The 24,997-nt window shown below is 37.9% G+C and overlaps 2 protein-coding genes across 2 annotated transcripts; one reads left to right on the top strand and one right to left on the bottom strand.

Moving 5' to 3' along the window:
- Positions 1–6,149: 6,149 nt before the first annotated feature.
- pmch (pro-melanin-concentrating hormone) lies at positions 6,150–7,750 on the top strand. Its single transcript, XM_038281271.1, has 3 exons — positions 6,150–6,404; positions 7,211–7,352; positions 7,432–7,750. The coding sequence occupies exons 1-3, from the start codon at positions 6,192–6,194 to the stop codon at positions 7,479–7,481; spliced, it is 405 nt and encodes a 134-aa protein (XP_038137199.1). The 5' UTR covers positions 6,150–6,191; the 3' UTR covers positions 7,482–7,750.
- Positions 7,751–8,021: 271 nt separating this feature from the next.
- LOC119780988 (PARP1 binding protein) lies at positions 8,022–24,856 on the bottom strand. Its single transcript, XM_038281270.1, has 11 exons — positions 24,782–24,856; positions 23,881–24,036; positions 23,062–23,298; positions 22,342–22,446; positions 21,680–21,850; positions 21,423–21,577; positions 19,075–19,258; positions 15,944–16,125; positions 15,223–15,304; positions 9,699–9,879; positions 8,022–9,234 (listed from the first exon to the last, which is right to left on the bottom strand). Exons 2-11 carry the CDS (start codon positions 24,028–24,030, stop codon positions 8,915–8,917), a joined length of 1,767 nt encoding a protein of 588 aa, XP_038137198.1. The 5' UTR covers positions 24,031–24,036; positions 24,782–24,856; the 3' UTR covers positions 8,022–8,914.
- Between the last annotated feature and the right edge of the window lie 141 nt (positions 24,857–24,997).

The following is a 24,997-nucleotide window of genomic DNA, read 5'->3' as shown; positions in this document are numbered from 1 at the left end:
TTGGCCTCTGTGACAGCTAGCTTTTTTTGGGTCCATTAAAAGGTAAAAGTCTAAAGGTGTGAAGGCAGCAGAGATTTCAGCATTTTTCCTGACCATAGACTTCTAAAAGTCCTGAAAAGAGGGAATGGTCTTCCCTAATGATCCTCGTTGCCGAATTAACTTTTCATTGCAGATACAGTGTTGTTGAGGACGATGAGGGATGATTATCTCTAGAAGTACGCCATCTTCTCCGCTGTTTGAGTCGGAAAAAACTCCAGATGGTTCTGACCGCACAATGGCACCAACTGATCCACTTCCTGTCTAGCCATACTTAGACTTTGCTGGATCAGCTGCACAGGCTGGTAGTACTGACCTCATATGTGATGTAGACCCTCGAGAGGTTGGTTCACAAGTACTCACCCCTGGTAAGTTCTCTATTCAATCTTCTGCAGTTATTCTACCAGCCTGGTATCAGAATGGGTGATACCATTATGGTTCCACTGTATCAAGCTCTGATCCATCCGGAGAACCCTGAACGCACTGTGGTTTCTACACCAATAGACTGGACTTCTGAGGCACAATCTGGGTGAAACAGGAGTGGACTACCATTGGTGGGCTAGGGCAAGGACGGCTCTGACAGGCTGGTCTGTAGCACTGGAGCTCTGCAGGAGCCCAACACTGTTCAGTGATCATAAAGCAGACTTCTCCTTCAACTCCCCACAATGTCACCTTCAGAGTTTCACAGATGACTCCTTCATAGTCTGTGCAGACAGTTAACAGACCCCTTTTTGGACTGGTGCCAGCAGAACCCCCTTATCACATTGTACGGAAAACTTATGAACTAATGGTGAACTTCCAACGGCATAGACCCACCACACTTACGGTGGTGAACATCCAGGGAACTTATGTTGAGATAGAGGGCTCTTCTAAGAACCTGAAGTTTACCTGAACAATAACACTGAAGCTCTTTGCAGAAGCTGCAGAGACTGAGATCCCCCGGCATGCAGCTCCTAAAGACCTTCTTTTAGTATTTTATGGTATGCTATGTTGGGGCAGCAGCTTATCTGCAGCTGAAGCTGTTGAAAAAGCCCATTAAGAGGGCCAGCTGTGTCCAAGGTTGCAATGCAAGCAATGGCAGACAGAAGAAAAAATAACAACACTGCTAGTTAATGTGTCCTACTCCATGTTTGAGGCGATGAACTGTAGTGCCCCTTCATTTAAGACGTCTACACCCTAGGCGAGTAAAGTAGCATTATCACAAATCCTTCCTCTAAACTGCTTTTAGACTTTATAATCTCCACTGCTCCAACAATTGTTTTACCACAATAGTGTTTGTTGCAGTTTTTTATCTGCTCAGTGTTTTGTTTTTTGTTGTTTTTTTTTGCCTTCATTTGCACAGTAAAGTAAAACCTACATACATTTGTAGCAATTAACAGCACTGAATTGGTAATAAAAAAACAAAACAAAAAGGGGTACCTCATGGGAGTCTTTAGGTCCAATAGAACAGTATTTTAAGCACCAAAAAATTATTGACAGAACTGTTGACCAATCAGAATAAGCATAAAGTCCTCATGTGGGAAGTACAACGTGCCAACTAGGAAATTTAAAAGCCAAAAGTATTTGAAAGTAACTGAAGAAGCTCTGACAAACCTTACATTTGTTGATAGCAGCTAGAGTGAGGAAAATAAGTATATAAACATCTGCTATTTTTCAAGTTCTCCAACTTTATTTCACTGTGAGAGACATAATCTAAAAAAAAAAAAAAAAAAAAACAGAAGTCACAACCTATGATTTCTTAGCTATTTATTTGTATGATACAGCTGCAAATAAGTATTTGCACACCTGTTCAAATTCTTATGTTAAAAAGTGTCATTCTAAATTCAGGATAGGTATCATTTGACAATGATAAATTTGGAGCTCTAAATCTCTAAGGAATAACTTTAGTATAATTGATAAAAATCAATTAAGGTTAAATGATAGTAATGATTAAATAGAAATGTTTTGTACAGAAACAGCCAAAAATTAACCACTAATATAACATCAGAATGAATTGAATGTTGATTGTTTATTTCTAAAATTATTCTAGGTTTTGAAAAAGTCCTAATATAAAATTCCTAATATTTTTCTCAGCAGCGAATTGGTAACAAAAGAAATCAATAAAAGATACCTCATGGGAGTCTTTCGAGCCAATAGAACAATACAGGTGCTGGTCATAAAATTAGAATATCATGAAAAAGTAGATTGATTTCAGTAATTCCATTTAAAAAGTGAAACTTGTATATTATATTCATACATTACATACAAACTCATATATTTCAGATGTTTATTTTGTTTAATTTTGATGATTACAAATGACAACAAATGAAAATCTCAAATTCATCATATCAGAAAATTAGAATATTGTGAAAAGGTTCAAAATTGATGGCCCCTGGTGCCACACTCTAATCAGCTAATTAACTCAAACCACCTGCAAAAGCCTTTAAATGGTCTTTCAGTCTAGTTCTATAGGCTACACAATCATGGGGAAGACTGCTGACTTGACAGTTGTCCAAAAGACGACCATCGACACCTTGCACAAGGAGGGCAAGACACAAAAGGTCATCGCTAAAGAGGCTGGCTGTTCACAGAGCTCAGTGTCCAAGCACATTAATAGAGAGGCGAAGGGAAGGAAAAGATGTGGTCGAAAAAAGTGTACAAGCAAGAGAGATAACCGCACCCTGGAGAGGATTGTGAAACAAAACCCATTCAAAAATGTGGGGGAGATTCACAAAGAGTGGACTGCAGCTGGAGTGAGTGCTTCAAGAACCACCACACACAGACGTATGAAAGACATGGGTTTCTGCTGTCGCATTCCTTGTGTCAAGCCACTCTTGAACCACAGACAGCGTCAGAAGCGTCTTGCCTGGGCTAAAGAGAAACAGGACTGGACTGCTGGTGAGTGGTCCAAAGTCATGTTCTCTGATGAAAGTAAATTTTGCATTTCCTTTGGAAATCAAGGTCCCAGAGTCTGGAGGAAAAGAAGAGAGGCACTTCATCCACGTTGCTTGAAGTCCAGTGTAAAGTTTTCACAGTCAGTGATGGTTTGGGGTGCCATGTCATCTGCTGGTGTTGGTCCATTGTGTTTTCTGAGGTCCAGGGTCAACGCAGCCACATACCAGGAAGTTTTAGAGCACTTCATGCTTCCTGCAGCTGACCAACTTTTTGGAGATGCAGATTTCATTTTCCAACAGGACTTGGCACCTGCACACAGTGCCAAAGCTACCAGTACCTGGTTGAAGGACCATGGTATCCCTGTTCTTAATTGGCCAGCAAAGTCTCCTGACCGTAACCCCATAGAAAATCTATGGGGTATTGTGAAGAAGAAGATGCAATACACCAGACCCAACAATTCAGAAGAGCTAAAAGCCACTATTAGAGCAACCTGGGCTATCATAACACCTGAGCAGTGCCACAGACTGATCGACTCCATGCCACGCCGCATTGCTGCAGTAATACAGGCCAAAGGAGGCCCAACTAAATACTGAGTGCTGTACATGCTCATACTTTTCATGTTCATACTTTTCAGTTGGCCAACATTTCTATAAATCCTTTGTTTTTATTGGTCTTCAGTAATATTCTAATTTTCTGATATGATGAATTTGAGATTTTCATTTGTTGTCATTTGTAATCATCAAAATTAAACAAAATAAACATCTGAAATATATGAGTTTGTATGTAATGTATGAATATAATATACAAGTTTCACTTTTTAAATGGAATTACTGAAATCAATCTACTTTTTCATGATATTCTAATTTTATGACCAGCACCTGTATTCTAACCACCAAAATAAGATTGACAGAACTGTTGACCAATCAGAAACAGCATAAAGTCATCCTGTGGGAAGTACAACGTGCCAACTAGGAAATTTAAAAGCCAAAAGTATTTGAAAGTAACTGAAGAAGCTCTGACAAAATAATGTTGAGGATTTATAACCAAGATGAATTCCATGGCTAAGAGGGGAAGGTAAGAGACAATTTATAGTGAAGCAATTTCTGTTGTTGATGTACTTTGGCTTTCATCTCTCTGATGGTTAAGTGTTTTGTGTGTTTTCATTTTTATCATCTGCATAGTCTTAGCTTTCTCTGGGGGCTTGGCTCATGTGTTCAACAAGAAATGTGGTGGAAATAAAAGCATAAATGGGACAAGTATGTCCCCACAGCTTTATTTTGGGAAGTTTGATCATTAATTTTTGAGTTGTTTGTTGGTTATTTGTGAATTACTGCGACTTAGAATACCTTTTTGAAGTCTACAGATTGAAGGACCTTGATGCATGTCAATAACTTTGTTTCTCTTCAGCATGCATCGAACAGGTTTTTTCCAAGTGATTTCCTAGTTCTGGTAGTAATCAATGGAAACATATGAACTAATGGTGGTTTATGCAGACTCTTTAGTCTTGGCAACTTTATTGTGAAAGATTTACTAACATAAATATAGCCTGAGAAGGTTCTAACCAGGACAAGCCAATTGGCCTCATACAGCGACTTTTATTATGTTGTGTTTCATCAACCTCTAAAATGTGTTCACCATGATTCACTTTATCCACCACATCACAAATCTACTCTACTGTACTAAGATCCAGTGACTGGAGAGGTATTTATTTATATTCCAGTGATTTCATTGTGATTCTCAGCAGATGTTTTTAAAGAAGTGTTTATGACATTTAGCATTATCCTGCTGGAAGTTGCAATCAGATAGATGCACAGTAGCCAAAGAGATGGAGATCATCAATATGTTGGTCTGTGGTGACCAGTTAGTAAAAGTGGGTCAGGAAAATACTGTTTACTTGATTCCTTCTGCTCCAAGGTTTGATTTTTAGAGAACAGATGATATACCTTTAATATCATCTCATATCAGTCTGTCGCTTCTCTAACAGCCACATGTATATACATCCATTCTCACTTTCTTCGTTGACGAACCTGAGAGATGGTTCTGAAAATGAAAATGTTCAGTCTATTGTGCTTTATTCCACATTCAAAGCAAATAAATGCCCTTACTTTTACTGGGAGGGTTGATCCAGCACGTTGGCAAAGGTAGAACATGGGACTCATGTATGATGACCTCCCTCTTTTAGGTAGCTTTCCCAAAGCTTGACTTTCCCCGCTATCAACCCCATTTCCCCTCCATTACCTTTAGAAATAAAGACCACTAGCTGCACAAAAACTAAAAGAAAGGGGGGGGGGGGGAAAGAGGTAAAAATTCGCTCCATTTTGATCCCATATGTAAACACCTAAATGCAGAGGGGCTGAAACAATTAATTGGATTAATTGAATATTGAATTAATCGTCAACTAATTTAGTTATTAATTGTGAAATGGACTAAAACATGCCTTTAATTGACAGAGAAATCCATTAAGAGCAGTAATTCTATCAAAATTGTAAAAAAATATATATATATTTTCACATTTAAGATAAAAATAGTTTTCATCCTTCAATGTGCTCTATGAAAAACTCAAGTGGAAATATATTCGTTTTACCTGGCTTAATTCAATTGAAAATCTTCTTTAAGGAACCTTCGGCTATCCAATTATTAATTGAAAAAAAATTATTGACAGATTAGTTAATTTGCAAAATAATCCTGAGTTGCAGCCCTAAATGCACCATTTCTAATAGTGAAAGTTAAATCATAAAACAGCTTAGATAAACAGAGAACAGATATCGTCTGGAACATTGTGCTGGGATTAGATCTGTACAGAGGAGTTGAGCAGATTAGTATGTGTTTAAGACGTCTTACTGCTTTTCAGTGGGTTTTGAATAGCCACCCAGCATGATCCCTCAATAGGCATCTTTAAGCTTCCGCCATCTGTCCTGCCACCTATTGAGTAGACTACAGTTTTTAGAGCTTTTAAATGAATATTACAGCTGCTATTTTCTGCCCTATGACCTTTTGTGTGCAAATTCAACTCCAGTCTGAAAAGGCTAAAGAAGACAACCAGCAGGTATCTCATCTCTAACAGAATGAATAATTGTATTCCTCCTTTCTTCTATTTAATAAGATTGAAGCTTACTTGAAGTCACCTTTAAACTTCCGGTGGCCTTCCCCCTTTTAAAGATTGATACCTGATTGTATTTTTCTGAGATTTTAAATATATAAAGCAGCTTAATGCCCGATCACATCAGTTTTTTGGTGAGGCAAAATCAGGCGAGTCTTCAGAGGAAAGCCTGGTCTCTACAATGTCCGTCTACTCTCTCCTGTTTGCTATAATGCTGTTCTCTGAGATGAACAGCCACTTCATCACTGTGGCCATGCCTGCAGCCGCAGCAGAAGAACAAGAAGGTTTAGGCTCGATTCTAGCAGAAGAGGACATGACTGAACGTGCCGCGGTCCCTCAAACGTACAGACGAAGCCTCCCAAATGACGGGACGTCCAGAATCATCGTCATACCGGTAAGTTTTCCTGGATACAATCTTTTAGCAGTGAAACTTTTCACATTTTCTTCAGAGATTGTAAGTTCTGACTGTGTAATTTAGCATAAAAGCTTTGAAACTTTCATTTAGAACACCATGATTTCAAGTATTTTCACTTATATATACACCCAGATCCCATATTTAATAGGTTTGAAAACTTGTAAGTGTATTTCTTTCCAGCTAGTCAAGCATCATAGGCATTCATTTTCATCGTTCTTTACAGTGGGAATTATTTTCACGCTGCGCCCGAAATCTTTAACTATCCGTTCATCTTCTGTTAAGTCAATATTCTACCCGCATGCCCATAAAATTATTTTACAGCAGAACTGGAAAACCAGCAAATGCCATTACCCGAAAAGGTCAGATGATCACAAGCCTATAAAAGTTTATTGAAATCATACTGGGAAGAATGATGATATATTGGTGATTCATGAAACCCTTGGCTGCAATATGTTTTTCTGGCGATTGTGTCTCTAGTGTCTCATAAACACAGCGGTTATCTTTGTGGTAATGGGAAACAGAGAGCTATAATTGAAAGTACAAAGACATCTAAATCTGAGAGAGCTAGAACTTCGGAAAAAGCGGGCTACTGTGATGTCGTAAAAAAACCACAAGGACACATTTGTTCCATTTTCTGTGAGTTGGACCAGCTGATAAAAGGGAAATCCAACATCTGCTAAGTGAGAAAAAAAGAATCTTTAAAGCTGTTGCTGGTCCTTGATCTCTCAGATTTTACATACTACAGGATGCGAGATGTAACATGTGGCGATTAATGTTTTTTTTAGGACATGAAGATGAAGGGTCACAGCATTCGTGGGCTAAACTTGGAACTGACCCAGAGCCATCCTCTGATCACAGAACGAAGCTTGGACAACGCACTTGATGAATTTACTTTTAAAATAAATAAACGAGAAAAAGACCTTGACAGTAAGTATCCAGAAAGGCTTTTTACATGGTTTAGTTGTCATCTAATTGTTTTGCCTGACTATTGTTTTCTTCTTTGCAGTGCTGCGATGTATGATCGGAAGAGTATACCGACCATGTTGGGAAGTTTGAGTGGTTCTTGAAAACGCTGTGAAAGTTACTGCTCAAGACCAAAACACATGTCCTTTTTTTTCATAAAATAAAAAAAAAGATAAACATGTTGAAAACAACAATAAAAAGAGTTTATTAAAAAGAAACATAATGAACTTGTACAGAAATAATACAGTTAAAACCTTCATTGGTAGTAATCTACATTTCTGTTGACATGTATTAGCTCTCATGTCTAGCATGTTCTTTAGAAATAAAGTGCAATGATCGAATAAAATGGACTTCAAGTTTGATCTTTCGGTTTTCTGCCTCATTAATTATTCAAGTTTAAAAGAAACAATATATTGCCATTTAAAAGGTAACTTTCAAAGTCAGAAGCTAAAATATGATTCAGGCTTTTCTGGAAATATGTTAAAGTACACCATCTGATTTAAAATAAAACATGTTAAGGTTGTTGAGAAAATGCTGTAAAAAAATGGGTGCATAAAAAGCAGTTAGGGTTTAATTTATTGTTTAGCAGAAAAGTCAACCAGGCCTGTTCCTAGCGGCTGGTTTTTAGTTACGTACCCGCTTTAGCTAATGCGGCTCTCGTTGCTGTAATTATCAATGGTAATCATGGTATGTATAATCACATCATTAAACTAAAGTCAGACATAGACAGATATCATCATCACCAACTCAAGCCATAATTTTACATATTTATATTATTTAATTAGTATAAAACCTTATCAAAAAATATTGGTAGCTGCTAGTTAGCTAATTCTAAACAGCTAGTTTTCTTTGCTTTCAGTATTTACCCAAGTTCTTGTTTAGCCTACTAATCTACTTTAGGTCTTATTTGAAGAAACAAATATAGTCTTAAATTTATAACTAATTAAAGCTAACATTTAATGCTGTTAATTAGAAAAAAAAGTATTGAACGTGGCTGCAGGCTAGCTAGCAATTTTAAAATTCTCGCTAGCATTTTCTCTGTTTAGCTTATCTTTAATTTAGTCAGAAATTGATAGAAAACAGAACATTTTTGCTAGTGGTCATTACAATCAGTGTGTTGTTTCTCACTTTTCTGCTAATAACTGTACTAGGATACAGTAAAATAGTAGGAGACTCATTTCAACAGATTAACACTCTTCCTGCTTAGCCTACGTGCATATTAATTGTGATTAAAAAATAAAACTAAGCCATTTTCAGGTAGAGTTATCCCTCTCTGGTATTGATGCTAATTTGCTGCTAAGCTTTGTTGCATAGTGAATTTCCAAAGGTAAAAAGAATGAAAAAGGCCCTTTCAGCAAATCTCAAAAGGAACTAATTCTAAAACTAAAAAATTTGACAAAATTTTAGTCGGAGAACAGATGTAGGGTAAAAATGTCATTTGTGCTAAGACGAATTCAACTATTTAGTTGAATAAAATGCAGCAAATTTACTATGCTATTTTAACTTCAAATAAAGGAAAGTTACGCCTAAACTCTAAAAAAGCTGGTAAGCTTTCCCTGTCCAGCTATAAGTTTCTTTTTATTTGAAGCTTTGCAGACATTTTTGCCGGGCGCTTTGACTGACACACGGGTGTGCTGTTTCTTCTCTGGAGGTTCCTTTTCTGATCCGCTGTGCTGCTCAGAATCCAGCTGCTTCCTCTTTTTACCCTTGCTCTGCATCTGAATGCCAGTTTTCCTTTTATTAGTCGGACATCCACCTCCGCTTTGAGCATTTCCGCTCCTCTGTTCGGGCACAACCCCCCGCTGTACCTCTTGGTCTTTTCTCCCGAATTCACTGGAAGATTTGGCTGCAAAAAAAAAAATAAGAAACGAAACAAACCAAAAAACAAGTTTGAAATGTTGGACGCAACAAAAGGGAAACTCCTAAAATGTACTGGAGGTCCAAGCAGATCGTGTTCATGTCATGAAACTGGAGTTGAACATTTGTCGTGTAAAACGTTGTGCAGCTGAGGCAGAATTCTCACAGATCAAAATACATTCAAGCATTGGAAAACGCCTGCTAGATCATTTTAGATTTTACTATAAGAGTGGGGGTTAGAATATTTTATAGTAAGAGATTAATTTAATGGTTTAAAGTAAGCACCATTCTCAGAGTAGGAAGTAGGAAGAGTTCAAGGCCTAAGCTGAGAAGGTGTTTCCCAGTCCAATTGTGTAATAACGTAGCACAGAACACATTCACTTTTTGGATTTCTATACAAGTAAAGCACAAAACAGCTTTAGCCTGTTCCAAACAATGGGGTGCAACATGTACCTGTTGCTTGATCTGCATCAGGGTTGAAGCGGTCTTCCACAGATTGACTGGTTTTTGCCTTTGGTGCCGGGTGAACACAGGTTGGAATCTGACTGCTGCTTGGGAAGTCCAACACCCGGATTAGTGGCGGTTCATCTTTGTATGTGCAGGCAAACTGGGAACGGATGACCCTTTGTGTAGCCTGAAATAAAACAAACACGGATGATTTTGAGCTTCTGAACATAAGTAAACATAGTCTTTTTTAATATCAGAAATTGCTTTTACTTTCAAACCCTATTTTATACAAGAAAGATTAAGTTGCTTCCTAATTTTGTTCGTTTAAGGAGCTCTAATAGTTCAAAATGCAAACCAACTGACTAAAGTATTTTAATAAGTACATAAATTTGCCAGAAAATCCAACATTGTGGAAGAACTCTATAATTTTACATCCATTTACTCTTTTCCTATGGAGCTAAATTAGGGCAATGAAGTTTGTTAAAAATTTTTATTTGACATTAAACCTTAAAAAAACAAAACATGTATTCAAGGAAAAACAAAGGTCTTTTTGAAAGACAAAGATTTAAGCTTGAAAAATAAAAGATTGTTTAAAAGAAAAACTACTTTTCAGATGTAAATTTTTTTTCTTCTTTCCGAATTGGCAGATGTATCAATGGGACTTAAAATGCTGTACTAATCTCATCAAAGATTTGCGATGTGTGTTCATGTAAGCTTCCTCTACTGATGATGTTTTAAAGACATTTTCAGTTCACACGGCACCTGAATGCAACAGCTGGGAGTAGGTTGTTCGGCCCATAGACATAGACAGACTCCGTATCACCGGGTGAGAGGCATGCCGACAGTGCGGCCATCTTAGGTCAGACCAAGCCACCGTCAGAGACGATGCACGTCAATTTCGGCTGACCCTACTGTATGAATTTAAACACTCTGAATCCGGTAAACTCTTAACCAATTTCCAGATAAATTGGCTGACTGAAAACAAGAATGTTTCATGGGCCATATGGGGCCAACTGATTAATGTGATATTCTGTTTTAATACATAATTTAGATTTTTTTTTATTGACAGTTAGCAAACTGATGTGAGTTTTCTCTGTTAATACATATTTTAGATTTTTTTTTTTTAGTTTTTAATCTAATTACATGTATGGAGTCTAACAAAAAAAAACATTTAAAAATTGGTTTTGTTCTTTTAAAGCAGGGGTGGGCAATTCCAGTTCCTGGGGGCCATTATACTGCAACTTTTACGCCCATCCTTGGTCTAACACACCTTAATTATCTCCTTACTATGCTGTCAGTTCCTCCAGAGTCCTCTCAATCGTCTAATTACTTGATTCAGATGTGTTGAAGCAAAGACACATCATCTTCCATGTGATTACAATTAGGTCCTATTCATTCTGACAGCAGATGTCTGAACTGTGGTATGACCCACGATGGCCGCGCTATAGGCACGTCAGCCTCGCTGTCGGCAGCGTCCAATGAGGCGTCTACATTTATAATGTCTATGGTTCAGCCGCTGTGTTGAGCTGTTAGTCATGAAGCACTTCCTCTGAGATCCCACCCCATGCCAAAAAAAAGAAACATCCTAAAAACAATCTGAAAATTGTTGTTTTGTTTTTTGACTAACCAAACTTAATTAATCAAATAAAAATAAAACATTTAAATATATGCATTATTACGTTTCAAAAAATTAACGCAATTAATTAAATTTTCATATACATACAAACAGAATGCAGCCTGTTTTAACTAAGAATATCCCTGTTAAAATAAAATAATGTATCTTTCAGTTTTAATAAACTTAACAGTAGGCTATATGAGACCATATGAATCTGGGTTTATTTTGCTGAAATCTCTCGTCCTTCAGGCAGAATATATAACCCCCCCCCCCACACACACACACACACACACACCTTAAATAACCTAGTTGGATTAAAAACAATAAATATGAGTTGTTGTCCTCATATAATTATCTATTCAATAATTGAGGAGAAAAATTTTTTCAAATTGAAACAGTGGTTTCGTTTTTTGATTAAAGTGCGATTAATTAATTACAGACCCTGTTATTAACTTGATTAAAAACAAACATAAATTATGGCCCCAATTTGACTCAATATTTTACCTCCAAATAGAATTTTATGAAGTGGTGTTCAAACATCACTTTGTGAGATGGTAATTTGAAATAAATGTTTTGGGGGTTTTGTTGTAATTCAAGGGTAACTCAGAATTTCACAAGACACTATTTGCCATCTAGCACTTGGAGATTTACAGCCTGCACAACTGCAGCTTGTTTCAATGAAAAGCCTGAATATCGGACAAAATGGGATGAGCTGAGTTTATCCCAAGGGAATATAAATGTCTGATATTTTGACTCCAAATGTCTAAGCATCTCTTGTTTTCAGTCTGGCACCAGCCATGCTAGCATTACATGGAAGGAGATCGGGACTCTCCAAAGTAATTAGTGTCTTTATTGTGAATAGTTCACAGGACTTAGTCGTATATGTCAATATTTTTAATGAAAACATCAAACAATATGACAATGCTGATCGCTATCTCTGAATTCAAGTTGATGCCCAAGATTTGCTCCTTCTAAGACATCTGAGGGTTTTTCCTACCCGTGTTTTCAACACAGTAAGAAAAATAAAAAAAGGCTTTTGGAACAATAAGATATTCTGTCAAAAGGAGAGGAAAAAAAAAATAAACAAAACCTAGTCATAGTATTTCAAATCACAAACTTCTTCCTGTACTTAACCTACCAAGACTTGTTGCTGTGGGGATTTTCCCACATCGACTAGCTTAACATTTTGACTTGATTAAAATTAAAAATTAAACTTTGCTTACATGAAAACTCCTTATCACAAACTGCCTGTTCCCACTAATCAAACTAATAGTCATTGTTAAACATTTTAAAGAAACTGTCTCTCAGATGAGGGGAGGCTTATTTTAGAACAAATTGGGAAAACTGACTGGGAAAAATTTGGAATTTTGACTCATTCCATATTTTGAACCTTTTATGCAGATGTGCAGATTCAACACCATGACACCAGGTTCAGGTGAAATATTATTGAATACTTGAAATTATTTTATAGAGTTTATTTTTAGTTTTAAACGTATTTAGAATTTGTATAAATCACTTTCTGTCTTGCAAATATTGATATTCCTGTCTCCTTTGATTGGATGTAAGCATAACTTAATATGCAATGAAGGTGATCCCATCACTTGGCAACTTTTAAGATGGCAAATAACTTCTTCCTACTGAGGAGTCGATAGCAGCCCTGCAGGTCGTAAGATAAGATGAGCCGATCTGAAAAGGGAATTTCTCCAGTATGAGATCAATAACGTCTATCTTAATGGTAGAAATGAAGGTGCCAAGAGGAGGAAAAGGTGCATGAGGTATAAACAGTATGTGTGTGTATATATATATATGTATAAAATACAGCTGAAGTCTCTTTTTGCACAGCTTATTGCACAGGGTTATTGCACAGGTTATTAAATAGATATTTGTATAAACATATATTTATATATTTATAGTTATTACACAGGGTGATAAATATAAACAGGTATTGCAACGGGTATTAAAGAGTGATTTCACACTGCTGCATTGTAAAGTAAAAATGACCACTTATCTATTCTGCATTTTTTTCTTTATGTTTACAAAATTAATTAAGAAAGATGACTGTTGGATATAAAGTCTAAATTTTACTTCTGAAAAATACAGCAATTAGTCTGAAGATGCTTTGCCAACATTACTCATAGCTGAAACCAGGAAGAAAACGTGCCGTCTCAAGAGGCGGGATTTCCTGAAAAGTAGCCAAAAACAGGCAGTTTACCTTTTCTTGTTGGGTTCTCGCACAAACTAACAAACATTGACATGAATGCAAAGAGACAGATCTACATGCCAGTAGGAGGGAACCTAAGGGTGCATAAAGAGCAAACAGGGGCAGAGGAGCAGCATGCACTCACGTTAGTGACATAACACAACCTTACTGTATGCTATTGCATCTGCATGCAGAATAGGGGTGTTCAAAAAGATGTTATGATGATGCATCGTGATTCTAATTTTCGTGATCTACTGCATCGATTCTTGACGCCAAGTATCGATTATCAATAAAAAAAAAAATGAACTAAAATTGCATGAATGGTAGGCGAACATCAGCCAAAAACAAGTGTAATACAACTTCCAGTCCAGTACGACTTTGAGGGAACAGTCTTCTTTTATAGATAAAAATAAAAGCCTTTGGATTTCTATAATTAACACAGAAATGATGGAACAAGTAACAGATAAACATGTATCTCCTGCTAAAAGGTATTTAATCCTAGAGAAATAAAACATTCATAAACTGTAAGCTTTCATGTTTCCCAGGCTAGATGAGCTGTGTGACTGATAAGGCATCTTCAAAGGGAAATCGATGCGGAAAGCTTCCGCTCTCAGAGTTCAGGAAGCGGTGAGCGGCCCGGGGACCATTACGCAGCATTCAAACAGGAAGGCAGCCAGATTGCGGCCAGCTAGGATGACATGTGGTAGCTCCATCAAATGAAGGAGTCAGCTCACTTAATGTGTTCAGCATATGGTGTTGGAAAATAAAAAGGTTCACACAGGTGATCCGCTTTAAATTAAAACCGGTTCCAACCCAGAGTGGGTAAAATTATGCAGACATTGTAATTTGCTTATATTGATTGAAATGTCTCAATGCAAAACACCAAAGCAAATCATCAACCTATAATATACTAAAATAATAACTGCTTTTATTTTGAAAAGAAAAAAAGTTTACATGTTGAAGAATGTTAGTTTGCCATTCTTTGCAGGATTGTTTAATTTCAGCCACAGTGGAGGATTTTTTTAATCATGCAACTCTTGTTGCTGAACCCTCCGATGTGTGAAAGAGCAGCAGGGATCCCTGCTAAACTTATTGTGACAAAGATGCATGGAGAGTGGAACATTTCTTCAGCTGAAACTAGAATTAGCGTCTCGCGGTTGTTTGCCTCCGTCAAGCAGACCGGTTTCAGTTTACCTCTGTGTCTGCTTCTGCTCCCAAGTCATGGCTCAGAATAATAAGTGTTTCTGCAGAGCATCATGGTGATAAGGTGAGGTTTGAGCTTCACATCTGGGTAAAAAGTTATCAAAAGGAAGCAAAACATTGTGTTTTATGTGATAAAATTAAGCAAAAATAAAAAAATCATCCGATGGGTGAAATATTAATATTAAATACAGAGAGTAGTGCACTGTAAACAAATAGGCAATGGAATAAACCATCATGAGGTGTCTGTTAATGGCGTGAGCCCCCCCCCACCTCCCAAAAAACAGTTAACTTTATACCTTGGATTGAAACTGCACTCTTGAACCAGCATTAAGAGCTAAAACAAAGCTGTGAAAACGTTAACTGTGGAAGTCAGTTGTGAGTTTCACCTAAGCAAATAAATAATACAGTACCAGCGAGAGAAATTACAGGATGTAAAGACTTTATTTTCAGTGTTTGCACATCTGATTCGATTTGGAGAAAGTGAGGGTTTAGATTTTCAGGGCTGGTGTTACCTTGGGTTTCAGCAGGTTTAGCCGGCTCTGGACTCTGTTCCTGAGGGGTTCTGGAGAACATCCAGTGGACACTTCAGGGGATCTGAAAAAAAGAAGTAAGCTTGAGAGTTTTCTAGATTAAGAAAGCAAAAAGTTGGACTTGCTTGGATTTATTTAGAGAAATACACATTTTATTCCCCTTTATATAGTTTCAATCCTGTCAAAAAACTTCAGAAACGTCAGAAAACAGGATTCAAACACACCCCCAGGCTTCTATTTTGCTGTGTTTTTCTTTCCGATGTTTGACCTGATAAATTGTTCCAGTGTGATGTGGGAGGATTTTCCCCACACAGTGTGGTTTCATCAGGGGTTGCCACGATTGTTGCTGCAGGGCTTTTCCTTTTCTCACAGAGTGTAAAAACAGCCTAATAGAATTCAAACTCGGTGTGACGAGCAAAAACTTTACATCATACACTTTTCACCAAGATAAGACTCCAAAGGAAAAGAAATTACTTTCTACCCGGATTTCTCTTTAGGGAAAGTGTAAAAAAGTTGTAATCTTTTCTTTTTTCTTTTTATAAATCTGAATTATATTCTTATAAAAGGCACAGATTCATACCCTTCTTGACGAAAAAAAAAAGAATAGAAGTGAAAAACAAAGACAGAAATAATACACTGTCTTGTATCTTACAAAAATTAATTTGTGCCTCCTGAGACATGCTTCTGTTAGCTCGTGACCAACCTGAACAGCATGAAGACGCAGGTTCCTTCAGCTCCACTGAGAACCGGCTGGTCCTCAGACAGCAGGTCGGCCTTGTTGGGACACGGAGAAGCCAAAGCTTCTTCGTCTAGCAGCGCCAGTAGCACCTTCACCGTCTCTCGCCCCCCGTATGCGGTGGCATGATTGACTGCGTACGCTTTCGGCTGCAGATTGAAATAGCATTTGTTAGATTCAACAGTTGCTTAGGGCACCATAAAACTCTGTTTACATGCATCGTTAATACAACTATTCCTTATTTGTGCACATTAAGTATGTTTTTGATAAAAAGCCTTTCGCTAAAATGCCATCAGAACTAGAGATGCACGATATAATCGGCCTGTATCGGCCTTAAAGGAATAGTACACCCAAAACATGATTAGCCTTCATTTTCTACTCACCCCCATGCTGAACAACACTCTGGAGTACTTTTTTGATATCTCAAATGCATCTGGAGATCTGGGAGGCTTCTTGCTGTCTGCTGACATTCAAATAATGGAGGTCTATCGTGACCGAGACAGAAAGGTCCATAAAAGTCCACAAAAAACGTGTCAATATTCCTCCATACTGCTCGTCCAATGTATTCCAAGTGTCCTGAGTGGGTAGCATCCGGAATTTACTCGAAACAAAGTCATTTAGAATGTTTTTAGAGCATAAACAGTAGTGTATAGTATTTCCTGAAAGCGTGCACATGCGCACTCACGACGCTACGGAAGCCGGCAGACCAAACCAGATGAAAGTGCGCATTCAGCGTCTGCTCCGCCAATAATGCAAGCGTAGAAGAAGAAATGTGCTGTTTACCTGTGCAAAGAAAGAAACAACGAAAGAAAAATGTCTGAGGACTTCAGTGTTGAGGAAGAGCATGAGTTCTTTGCCGAGCTGAATGCGCTGGTTTGGTCTGCCGGCTTCCGTAGCGTCGTGAGCGCGCATGTGCGCGCTTTCAGGAAATCCTATACACTACTGTTTATGCTCTAAAAACATTCTAAATGACTTCGTTTCGAGTAAATTATGGACGCTACCCACTCAGGACACTTGGAATACATTGGACGAGCAGTATGGAGGAATATTGACACGTTTTTTGTGGACTTTTATGGACCTTTCTGCCTTGGGCGCCATAGACCTCCATTATTTGAATGTCAGCAGACAGCAAGAAGCCTCCCAGATCTCCAGATGCATTTGAGATATCAAAAAAGTACTCCAGAGTGTTGTTCAGCATGGGAGTGAGTAGAGAATGAAGGCTAATCATGTTTTGGGTGTACTATTCCTTTAAAACTGAATATCGGACATCGGCCACCCCACCGATATTTAACCCGATATTTTTTCTAAAGTCAAAAAAAAAAATTAAATATTACTTCTTCTTCCTCAAAAACTTCTTTTTACAGACTTAAAAACTTCTAAAGACGAGGGAAAAAATATTGATACATTAAAATATCACAATATCTTCATATGCTGATATGTTGCCATTTAAAAACACCATATCAATCTCTTTTACTAATGAAATATTGCAATATGTCATAGTTATGCTACGAAACCCCCCGCAAATTCACGAAATTTTGCCATATTTTTACACGCGGTATTGATCTATTTTACAAAATCTCAAGAATTAGCAAAATATCACGAGAGTTTGTAACAGAACGATGAAATTTCAGGAGATTTTGAAAGTAAAATAGATCGATACCGCATTTTTAAAAATCAATTTGATATCAGCATATGAAAATATATTTGAGTTTATTATTTTTCAAAGTATCAGAAATGGATAACAAAACTGCTATTTTCAGTGGCTACTTATTTTTGTCCAGCTTTAACATCGGTATCGATATCGGTTATCGGCTACATGAGTTTTAAAATATCGGCATATCGGATATCGCCCAAAATCCCAATATCGTGCGTCCCTAATCAGAACGTTTATAAGTGTGTCTCGGGGCCCCCCCCTTCAGTGTCCACCATATTGGATCAGTCCATTTGCTACGTATGTTCAGAAAGGTCCAAACAAACGGCAGCAAACCATTTGCATTGCTGGAAACTTAGCGCCTTTGTCGCTATATTTAGTGACTTTCCAGACCCCTCTAGCACTTTTATTTCAAAAAAGCGCCTTGCGCCAAATCTAGTAACTCTTACTGGAGACCGAACTCTGCTCTTCAGAGCAAGTAGATTGGTAACCCCGCCCCCTGCTCTCTCTCTTGTCTGCCGTCATGATTCGTGCAGCTATTATTTTATTCAAATGAAAAATGGAGAACAGACATGCAGATCATGGATTGTCTACAGTGAAAAGGACACTGTTATTTACTTTTGCAGTCGCCCTTTTTGGAAACAGGAAGGAGCAATCAGCTAAGTTATAATGGGCTTAATGATTGGAAAAAATCTTCCATTATTTTTAAAGGTATACTATGCAACCGGTGTTGATTTTCCAGTGAGCCTCCCCCCAGAGGGCGAAAGTAAAAGTGCACTGTCGTAAATATGCTCAGCTGTTCTCCTTGTTCCTCCGTCAAGCCAGGCGCGGTTGTTTTGAGCTTAGCAGACAGGCGAACGCAACGAATCACCATGTCTACTGCGGTAAGTGACTATTTTGTTCCAATTTTCGAGTTTGAAAATTTAGCATGTTTTCATACATTATTTGTTATGCATGTGTCTAAATAACAAAGATTGTAGTTCTCGCCGTAAAGCAAGACAGACTCTCGCGATGCACGAGACTTCCGAGCCTGTGGGTGCGGGCCGAGGGCTCCTGCAATTCCAAGTACGGTATTTCCCCTACAGACCACCAGGGCGGCCGAGAAAACCTTTGTTTGACCTCAAATGACTTATTTAATCATTCAAAACGTTATGGAACACATTAATTAACTGAAAAATGTTGCATAGTGTGCCTTTAAGACAGCATGAAACGTCAGCTGAGGATATTTCAAATATGAAAAGAAAAAAGGGACAAAAGAAAACAATAAAAGAGATACGAAGGGAGTGACAAAAATTAGAACAAATGATGTCTGTTTGTCTCTAATGGGTCTGTTTTATGTGTTGTCTTCTCAATTCAGAGGGCCCCATGCCTGTCTTTGCCTAGGGCCTCTAATTTCCTAAATCCGTCCCTGTATACATCCTTCACAGATGATGATGATGAAGCGTACCCTGGCTGGGCTTATCCCAGTCCCGTCCATATTAGCAGCTTGTTTCTGGATTTGGTGAAGCTGGAACATCCTCTCCTTCAGCTCCTTTGTAGTGTCGTCCGCTGCGGCATACACCGGATCGCCACTACTGCGTCCTTTCACCAGTGCTGCTCTGATGGCGGCCAGCAGTCTGGCTCCACAAACGCTGAAAATCCAACAAACAAACAGATCCAAAGGGATAGTCATTTTAAATCAGAGTTTAAATGCAACAAGAAAAACAGGAATAGTTCTCCCAAAATTGAAACAAGTTTCAGAGGCTCAGCAGCGATATCATTCAGGAAAACAGATGTTCAATGAAAAACAGGCTCTGATATCATCACAGAAGGTGTTTGAGGGAAGACGTTAGTAGGCCGAGAGCGTAAAGGCCCTGCTAAACGAGGTAATCAACATCTCATTAGAGTGACGGACTGAGATCCTCTCTGAAAGGAGCCGAGAGTTCACGCTGCATAAACATGACAATATGTTACTGCTCAACGGACACATTTTCCCTTCCAGGCCTACATGATCACATGGCAAAATAACCACAATCACTTGTGTTGAGGAGCCAAAACGTAATGTGTGATGACGTAGAGCTCGAGGATTGATCATCAAAGTCTGGCTTTGATGTAGCAAAAATCAACGCGCTGATCTGGTGTTATCTTGAAAAACACATGAATAGAAGTCATCAGTTGGATTTCGTGGAAATAATAACCTGCTGTGGAACAGGTGTATTTTATGATTACAGGTGCGATTTCAGGGAGCTCGTGCGTGAAGGTCTGCTCCTTATCGAAGGAGCTGGAAACTTTCCCAGCAGTCTGAGCAGTGGACCCCAACAGGAGGGGCTAGGTGCAGCTTTCAGGACAAAATGTTACAGAGAAGGGAATTTCACCAGAAAGGAATAAAATGAACTTCAATTTAAAAAGTCATGGATATAAAATATGCTTTTGAAACTTATAGCAACAAATGGAAGATTTTCAAAGCTCTGCAGAGACTTTCTTAGCTTATCGCTAACACTGAAAGTTGGTAGGAATCAAAATGTTCCTATCATATCCAACAGATTTGCATTTACAACACAGTTTGTGTTATGAAGAAATCAAAACATCTGCTATGATTTTACATAACTTTTAAGCAAATCATCTTCACCACACCGGTTGTATTAGTCGTATGTTAACACTGCATGATATGTAATCCGTATACTTTAGGGCGGTAACTAACGATTATTTTTTGGCTATTAATAATCAGATAGCAAAAAAGCTCCTTAAAAGAAAGACTTTTTGCAAAATTAAACCAAGTGAGACTAAAACGTTTCCATTGGAGGAGTTCCGTATAGAGCAGATTGACAGACAAAAAATATTTTTGTCTTAAAAACGTTGCGTATATGAGCTGCGTGTATGAATTAAGATGCTTTTTCCGAAAAAAATTAGATGACCGTTGATATACTGGCTGAATTTAGGTGTACGAGCTGCCGTATAACGAACTGGCCTGCATAAAACTGATTTTAAGACAGGAGTTTTTATTTTAAATAGAAATTTTCTAACTTTTGGGACAATATGGTCTGATAAAGATAACATTTATATACATGTTTAAGCCAGAATGATTTGAAATTTAAATATGACTTCCCTACGAATTTAAACTCAAAATGTCTACATATTTTCTTTTTACAATTTTAGTACAGTTACTGCTTTAAGCGGGTTGCTCTGTCAGCTAAAGGCATGTTCGAGTCTCTATATTCCAGTTAACGATTAATTGAATACTGAATTATTTCAATAATCGATTAATCACAATTAATCCGATTAATTTTTTTTAGCCGTAGTATACTTTTTTGCATTTCAGAAACATTTTATAAAACAAAGTTTCATGTATTCAATTCAGTTTGTTTCTATAGCGCCAATTCACATCACATGTCATCTCAAGACACTTTACAGTTCACCAGATCATACAGTCAGATTGATTCAAAGTTTTCTATCTAAGGAAAACCAGTTGATTGCATCGGCTCATTGACTGATGCAATCCCTCACACTAAGCATGCTTATAGCGACAGTGGAGAGGAAAAACTCTCTTTTAACAGGAAGAAACCTCCAGCAGAACCAGGATCAGTCTAAGCGGCTATGTAGAATTGTACTTTCCTGATTTGGCTTCATCTCTTTTTAACCGCTTGATGACATTAAATAATGTGTGGTGCGTAGTTTTGTTGACTAAAAGTGCTTAAAACCAGATAAGAGACTAGCTTTGGTCAATACTTTAGAAAGAATACCTTCACAACTGAACAATAAACAAGTATAAGTTAATAATTTACACTAATTCAAGTTAAGATGAACTGTTTGGGATACCTAGGATCAGGAATCTCCCCCAGAATTTCCTCCAGATTGTCCATAAACAGGACATAGTCTGACAGGCCTTTAGTATGTTTCCTTAGGGGATCAGACTCTGCCGGTGCGTACCCCTTCCCTCCGAGCTGAATGGCTCGAACGAAGGATGTCACAGCCTGCAAACGCCACAGAAGAACCCCCAGCAAGAAAAATCACTCCATGGTTTTCAGTTAAAGCGTGAGCTGCTTATATGTGGAGTTTTGTCTGGTGTCTTTTACCAAGAAGAGAGAAGTCTGGCTGCCCCGTGCAGCACGCTTGATGTCGGTAAACGCCTGCCGATCCAGGGAGCGACTCGGGACGTTGAGGGTGAGGGCCAGGGCCATGTCGTTTTTAGAGTTCACCAGCAAACTCAGATAGGAGCAGAAAACTCGTCTTACGGCCCTTTTTATCTTTTCCAATAAAGAAAAAGATCATTTTATCATTAGATCTCACATTAATGTTAATGTCAGATACATAATTGTACCAACGTTTCTATTAATTCACTATAACCCCAAAGTCACCATATTGTTAAAGCACTGAACAGTTGGCTGAGTTAAACTCATAAAGAATGAAACCTCTATAATAGTGGTAATATAGCAGCAGGTTTTGACTGAAACCTCATAAATTAGGAAGTTACAGAAGAAAGAAGCCTACTGCGCTGCAGAAGCTCCTGTTGAGCTCCACATCTGGGCCCTAATTCACTTCCCATTACACCCCTAAACCTGAGTGATGTGATATAGAGTTCCTGTCAATAAGAACAGGATGGATTCCAGACCGGAACGCAAGAAAACAGAGAAGATTAGTTCATTGCTTGCAGGTGTAAAGATTTGCAGGCTAGTACAGTAACATTATAAGTAAGAGGAGGGAAAATGGAGAGGATTTATTACAGTGGTGGACCTACCTGGCAGCCATAGTTCCTGCTTTGTCTAGATGGTGTTAAAGGAACTAATGAATCTGGGAGATCTGGGGCTTCCATGTTACCCGATAGGAAATCAAACAGTTGCATCTTGTTAAAAAAAGGAAAAAGAAATAGGAGGAACATTTTAGAGGGCTTTATATTTTTTCCCTTTATTCCTCCAAAATGATATACTTTATTGCGATTTTGTATGGTACACAACAAAAAGTTTATTATCTTGGCACCTGTGACCAGCTTCCCTGTCCCTACACGAGAACAGCATCCCACAGCATAATACGGCCACCTCCATGCTTCACTGGGGGGCTTGTAGGTTCAGGGTGATGCAAAGTGTTTCTTTTTTTTTATTTTTATTTAAACCACAGAAGACATTTTGAATGCAGGAAAAAAAAGAAACTGGGTCCTACTTCCTCTTACTCCCTTCAGATATAGCTGGTATTTGGTCTTGATTCTGTTTGCTCACTAATGCTCACTAGCAAACATCCGAGGCCCTCTCAAAACAGCAGAATCTATGCTGAGAATTAATTAAACACAGTTTGACTATTACATCGTACAGAAATGTGTTAACCTTATGCCTTCCTCTAACTTCATAATTATGAAGTGCTCTTAGTTGGTCTCTGGACTCTATGGCTGGGTTTGTGAGGCACTCTGAGTGCATTATTCTCATCTTTAACTCCTCTAGTGATAAAATGTTGATTTCAACCTCACCGGACTCACTAGTTCTTCTGCATCTGAGTCTACCCCTTGAAGTTGTTTGTAAAAAGCCAGAACATCCACAAGATCCAGAGTGTTGGAGCGTTTCAGGAATGACTGATACGCCGCCAGGAAGAGATCGTAGTTCTCCAGGCAAGCGGAGCTGGGTGGCGGCAGCTGAAGTTTGTCTGACAGTAGGTGCTTCCAGGTCATCAGGACGTCGCTCAGGGCCACTTTGAACTCTCCCCCATGCTGTCAGTGAGAGGAGAAGCCAACGGCCAATCAGATCAAAAGGAGAAAAAAAACATTTGGAAAGTTGATCAACCTATTATTTTTATTCTTTCATGACATCACCAAAAAAAAAATGGAGGAAAAAGTAGAAAAGCATCTCAGGCGTTATATTAAATATGGTGAAGGACCTCTGATGCTGTTGGACGTACTTTCTTCCAACTGCATAGTATTACTGGTTTTAAATATAAAATAAATAAAAAATCTTATGGATTCATTAAAAAAAAAAATTAAACTAATTTGTTTGACTGTGGTAAAACGAACAGATATGTTAATTTTTAACCTTTCTAATTTGGTCTTCAGCATTTAAAAGATAATGTGGGAAAATTAGAGTATTACATCACAAATAAAAACTTTTTCATAATACTGAGAAGTTTTCCCATATGATAAATTAGGGTAAAATTACATTTTTGTTCTTAGGATTATGCTGCTGTAATAAAATATTTGTTTTTAAACTGATTTATAGGTTTTTCACACTCTATTCATTTTGTGTTTACCCCAGGTTAGATCCTCAGAAACCAACAAATAAATGAGCTAAACTGCTACCTGCTTATTGACCTCTGCCATGGCCAACTGGAGGATCATCAGCATGCTGTCGGCTCCATGAACTGTGCTCCTCTCGGACTGTAAAACCCTGTGGCTCTCCTTTCGGAAGGTTTTCACCATCAGCTTTAGATGTTCTCCAAATGCCTCCATTGTTCCCTAAAATACAAGTTACAGGATTAAAGCCTGGTCTGTGAACAGTTGGCCTAGACACACAGCAGGTTTTTCAGGTACGGTGAAATGTGGTGAGGACACATTCCAGCATTGTTGTTTTTGTTGGGTCTCTAATGGACGGATCCAATTCAGTTTAAATATTTCCACTTTTTAACAGATTTCCCCATATCGGGCCATACGTCTGTTTATTTTCACAAAGCAGTGTTATGCAGGGAAATATACAAAATACTAATCCAATGAGCTAAATGTAGAGTAGTGATTAAAAAGTAAAAGATAAATATTCCTTCAGGTAAAGAAAGCAGATGTTATTAAGACCTTTCTGTGGGTATTATAACCCACAGAAACTCAAATCAAGAACTTCTTCTCCTGTTCACTCAAATGGACTTTATGTAAACACGTTGGTAGTTTTATTATGTTTCCAGCCTGAATGAAACTCATGTGGGTCCCATGCACACCTGTTGGTAGAGCTGTCCCATTGCATGTATATAAAAAAGGAAAACAAAGAGTAACCAGCTAAATAAAAAGAATGTCAGTGTAAAAGTACTCGATGGTCTGTATTTCTTTTTTACCTTTAACAACAAATAGACAGGGATAAATTTAAGAACCTACAGATATAATTGTTATTACGATTGATGATCTGTTTAAAGCAGATCTAAACCAATGGATCCATACGTGTTACACAAAAATACGTTAAAAAAAGTCACAAAGCCTTGAATATATGAGCTCAAACCTGTTGTTTCCAGCGAGTCAACGAGATAGATTATGAGCTGCAGATTTGAACGTTTAAATCGAAAATGACGTTCTGCCTCCCAGCCAATCAAATCAAAGCAAGTACCAGTTGTTGTCTTCATATATATATTTATCAGTTGCTTCATGTTTTGCGATCTTTTTAAATGCGGTTTCCAAGCTAAAGATAAAATAAAAGTAAGAAAATTCTGTTTTTTTC

Source organism: Cyprinodon tularosa, unplaced genomic scaffold (assembly GCF_016077235.1).
Source record: "Cyprinodon tularosa strain WSP-4 unplaced genomic scaffold, ASM1607723v1 ctg17, whole genome shotgun sequence".
Taxonomy (NCBI): domain Eukaryota; kingdom Metazoa; phylum Chordata; class Actinopteri; order Cyprinodontiformes; family Cyprinodontidae; genus Cyprinodon; species Cyprinodon tularosa.
This window is presented reverse-complemented; position numbering and strand designations above follow the sequence as displayed.

Coding starts and splice junctions, on each gene's coding strand:
- pmch (XM_038281271.1), top strand. CDS start 6,192: ATGTCCGTCTACTCTCTCCTGTTTGCTATAATGCTGTTCTCTGAGATG. Junction 6,405..7,210: donor CCAGAATCATCGTCATACCG/GTAAGTTTTCCT, acceptor TGTTTTTTTTAG/GACATGAAGATGAAGGGTCA. Junction 7,353..7,431: donor ACGAGAAAAAGACCTTGACA/GTAAGTATCCAG, acceptor TCTTCTTTGCAG/TGCTGCGATGTATGATCGGA.
- LOC119780988 (XM_038281270.1), bottom strand. CDS start 24,030: ATGGAGGCATTTGGAGAACATCTAAAGCTGATGGTGAAAACCTTCCGA. Junction 16,126..19,074: donor CTGGGATAAGCCCAGCCAGG/GTACGCTTCATC, acceptor TTCAATCTGCAG/CCGAAAGCGTACGCAGTCAA. Junction 9,880..15,222: donor TAAACCTGCTGAAACCCAAG/GTAACACCAGCC, acceptor GTTTTATTTCAG/GCTACACAAAGGGTCATCCG.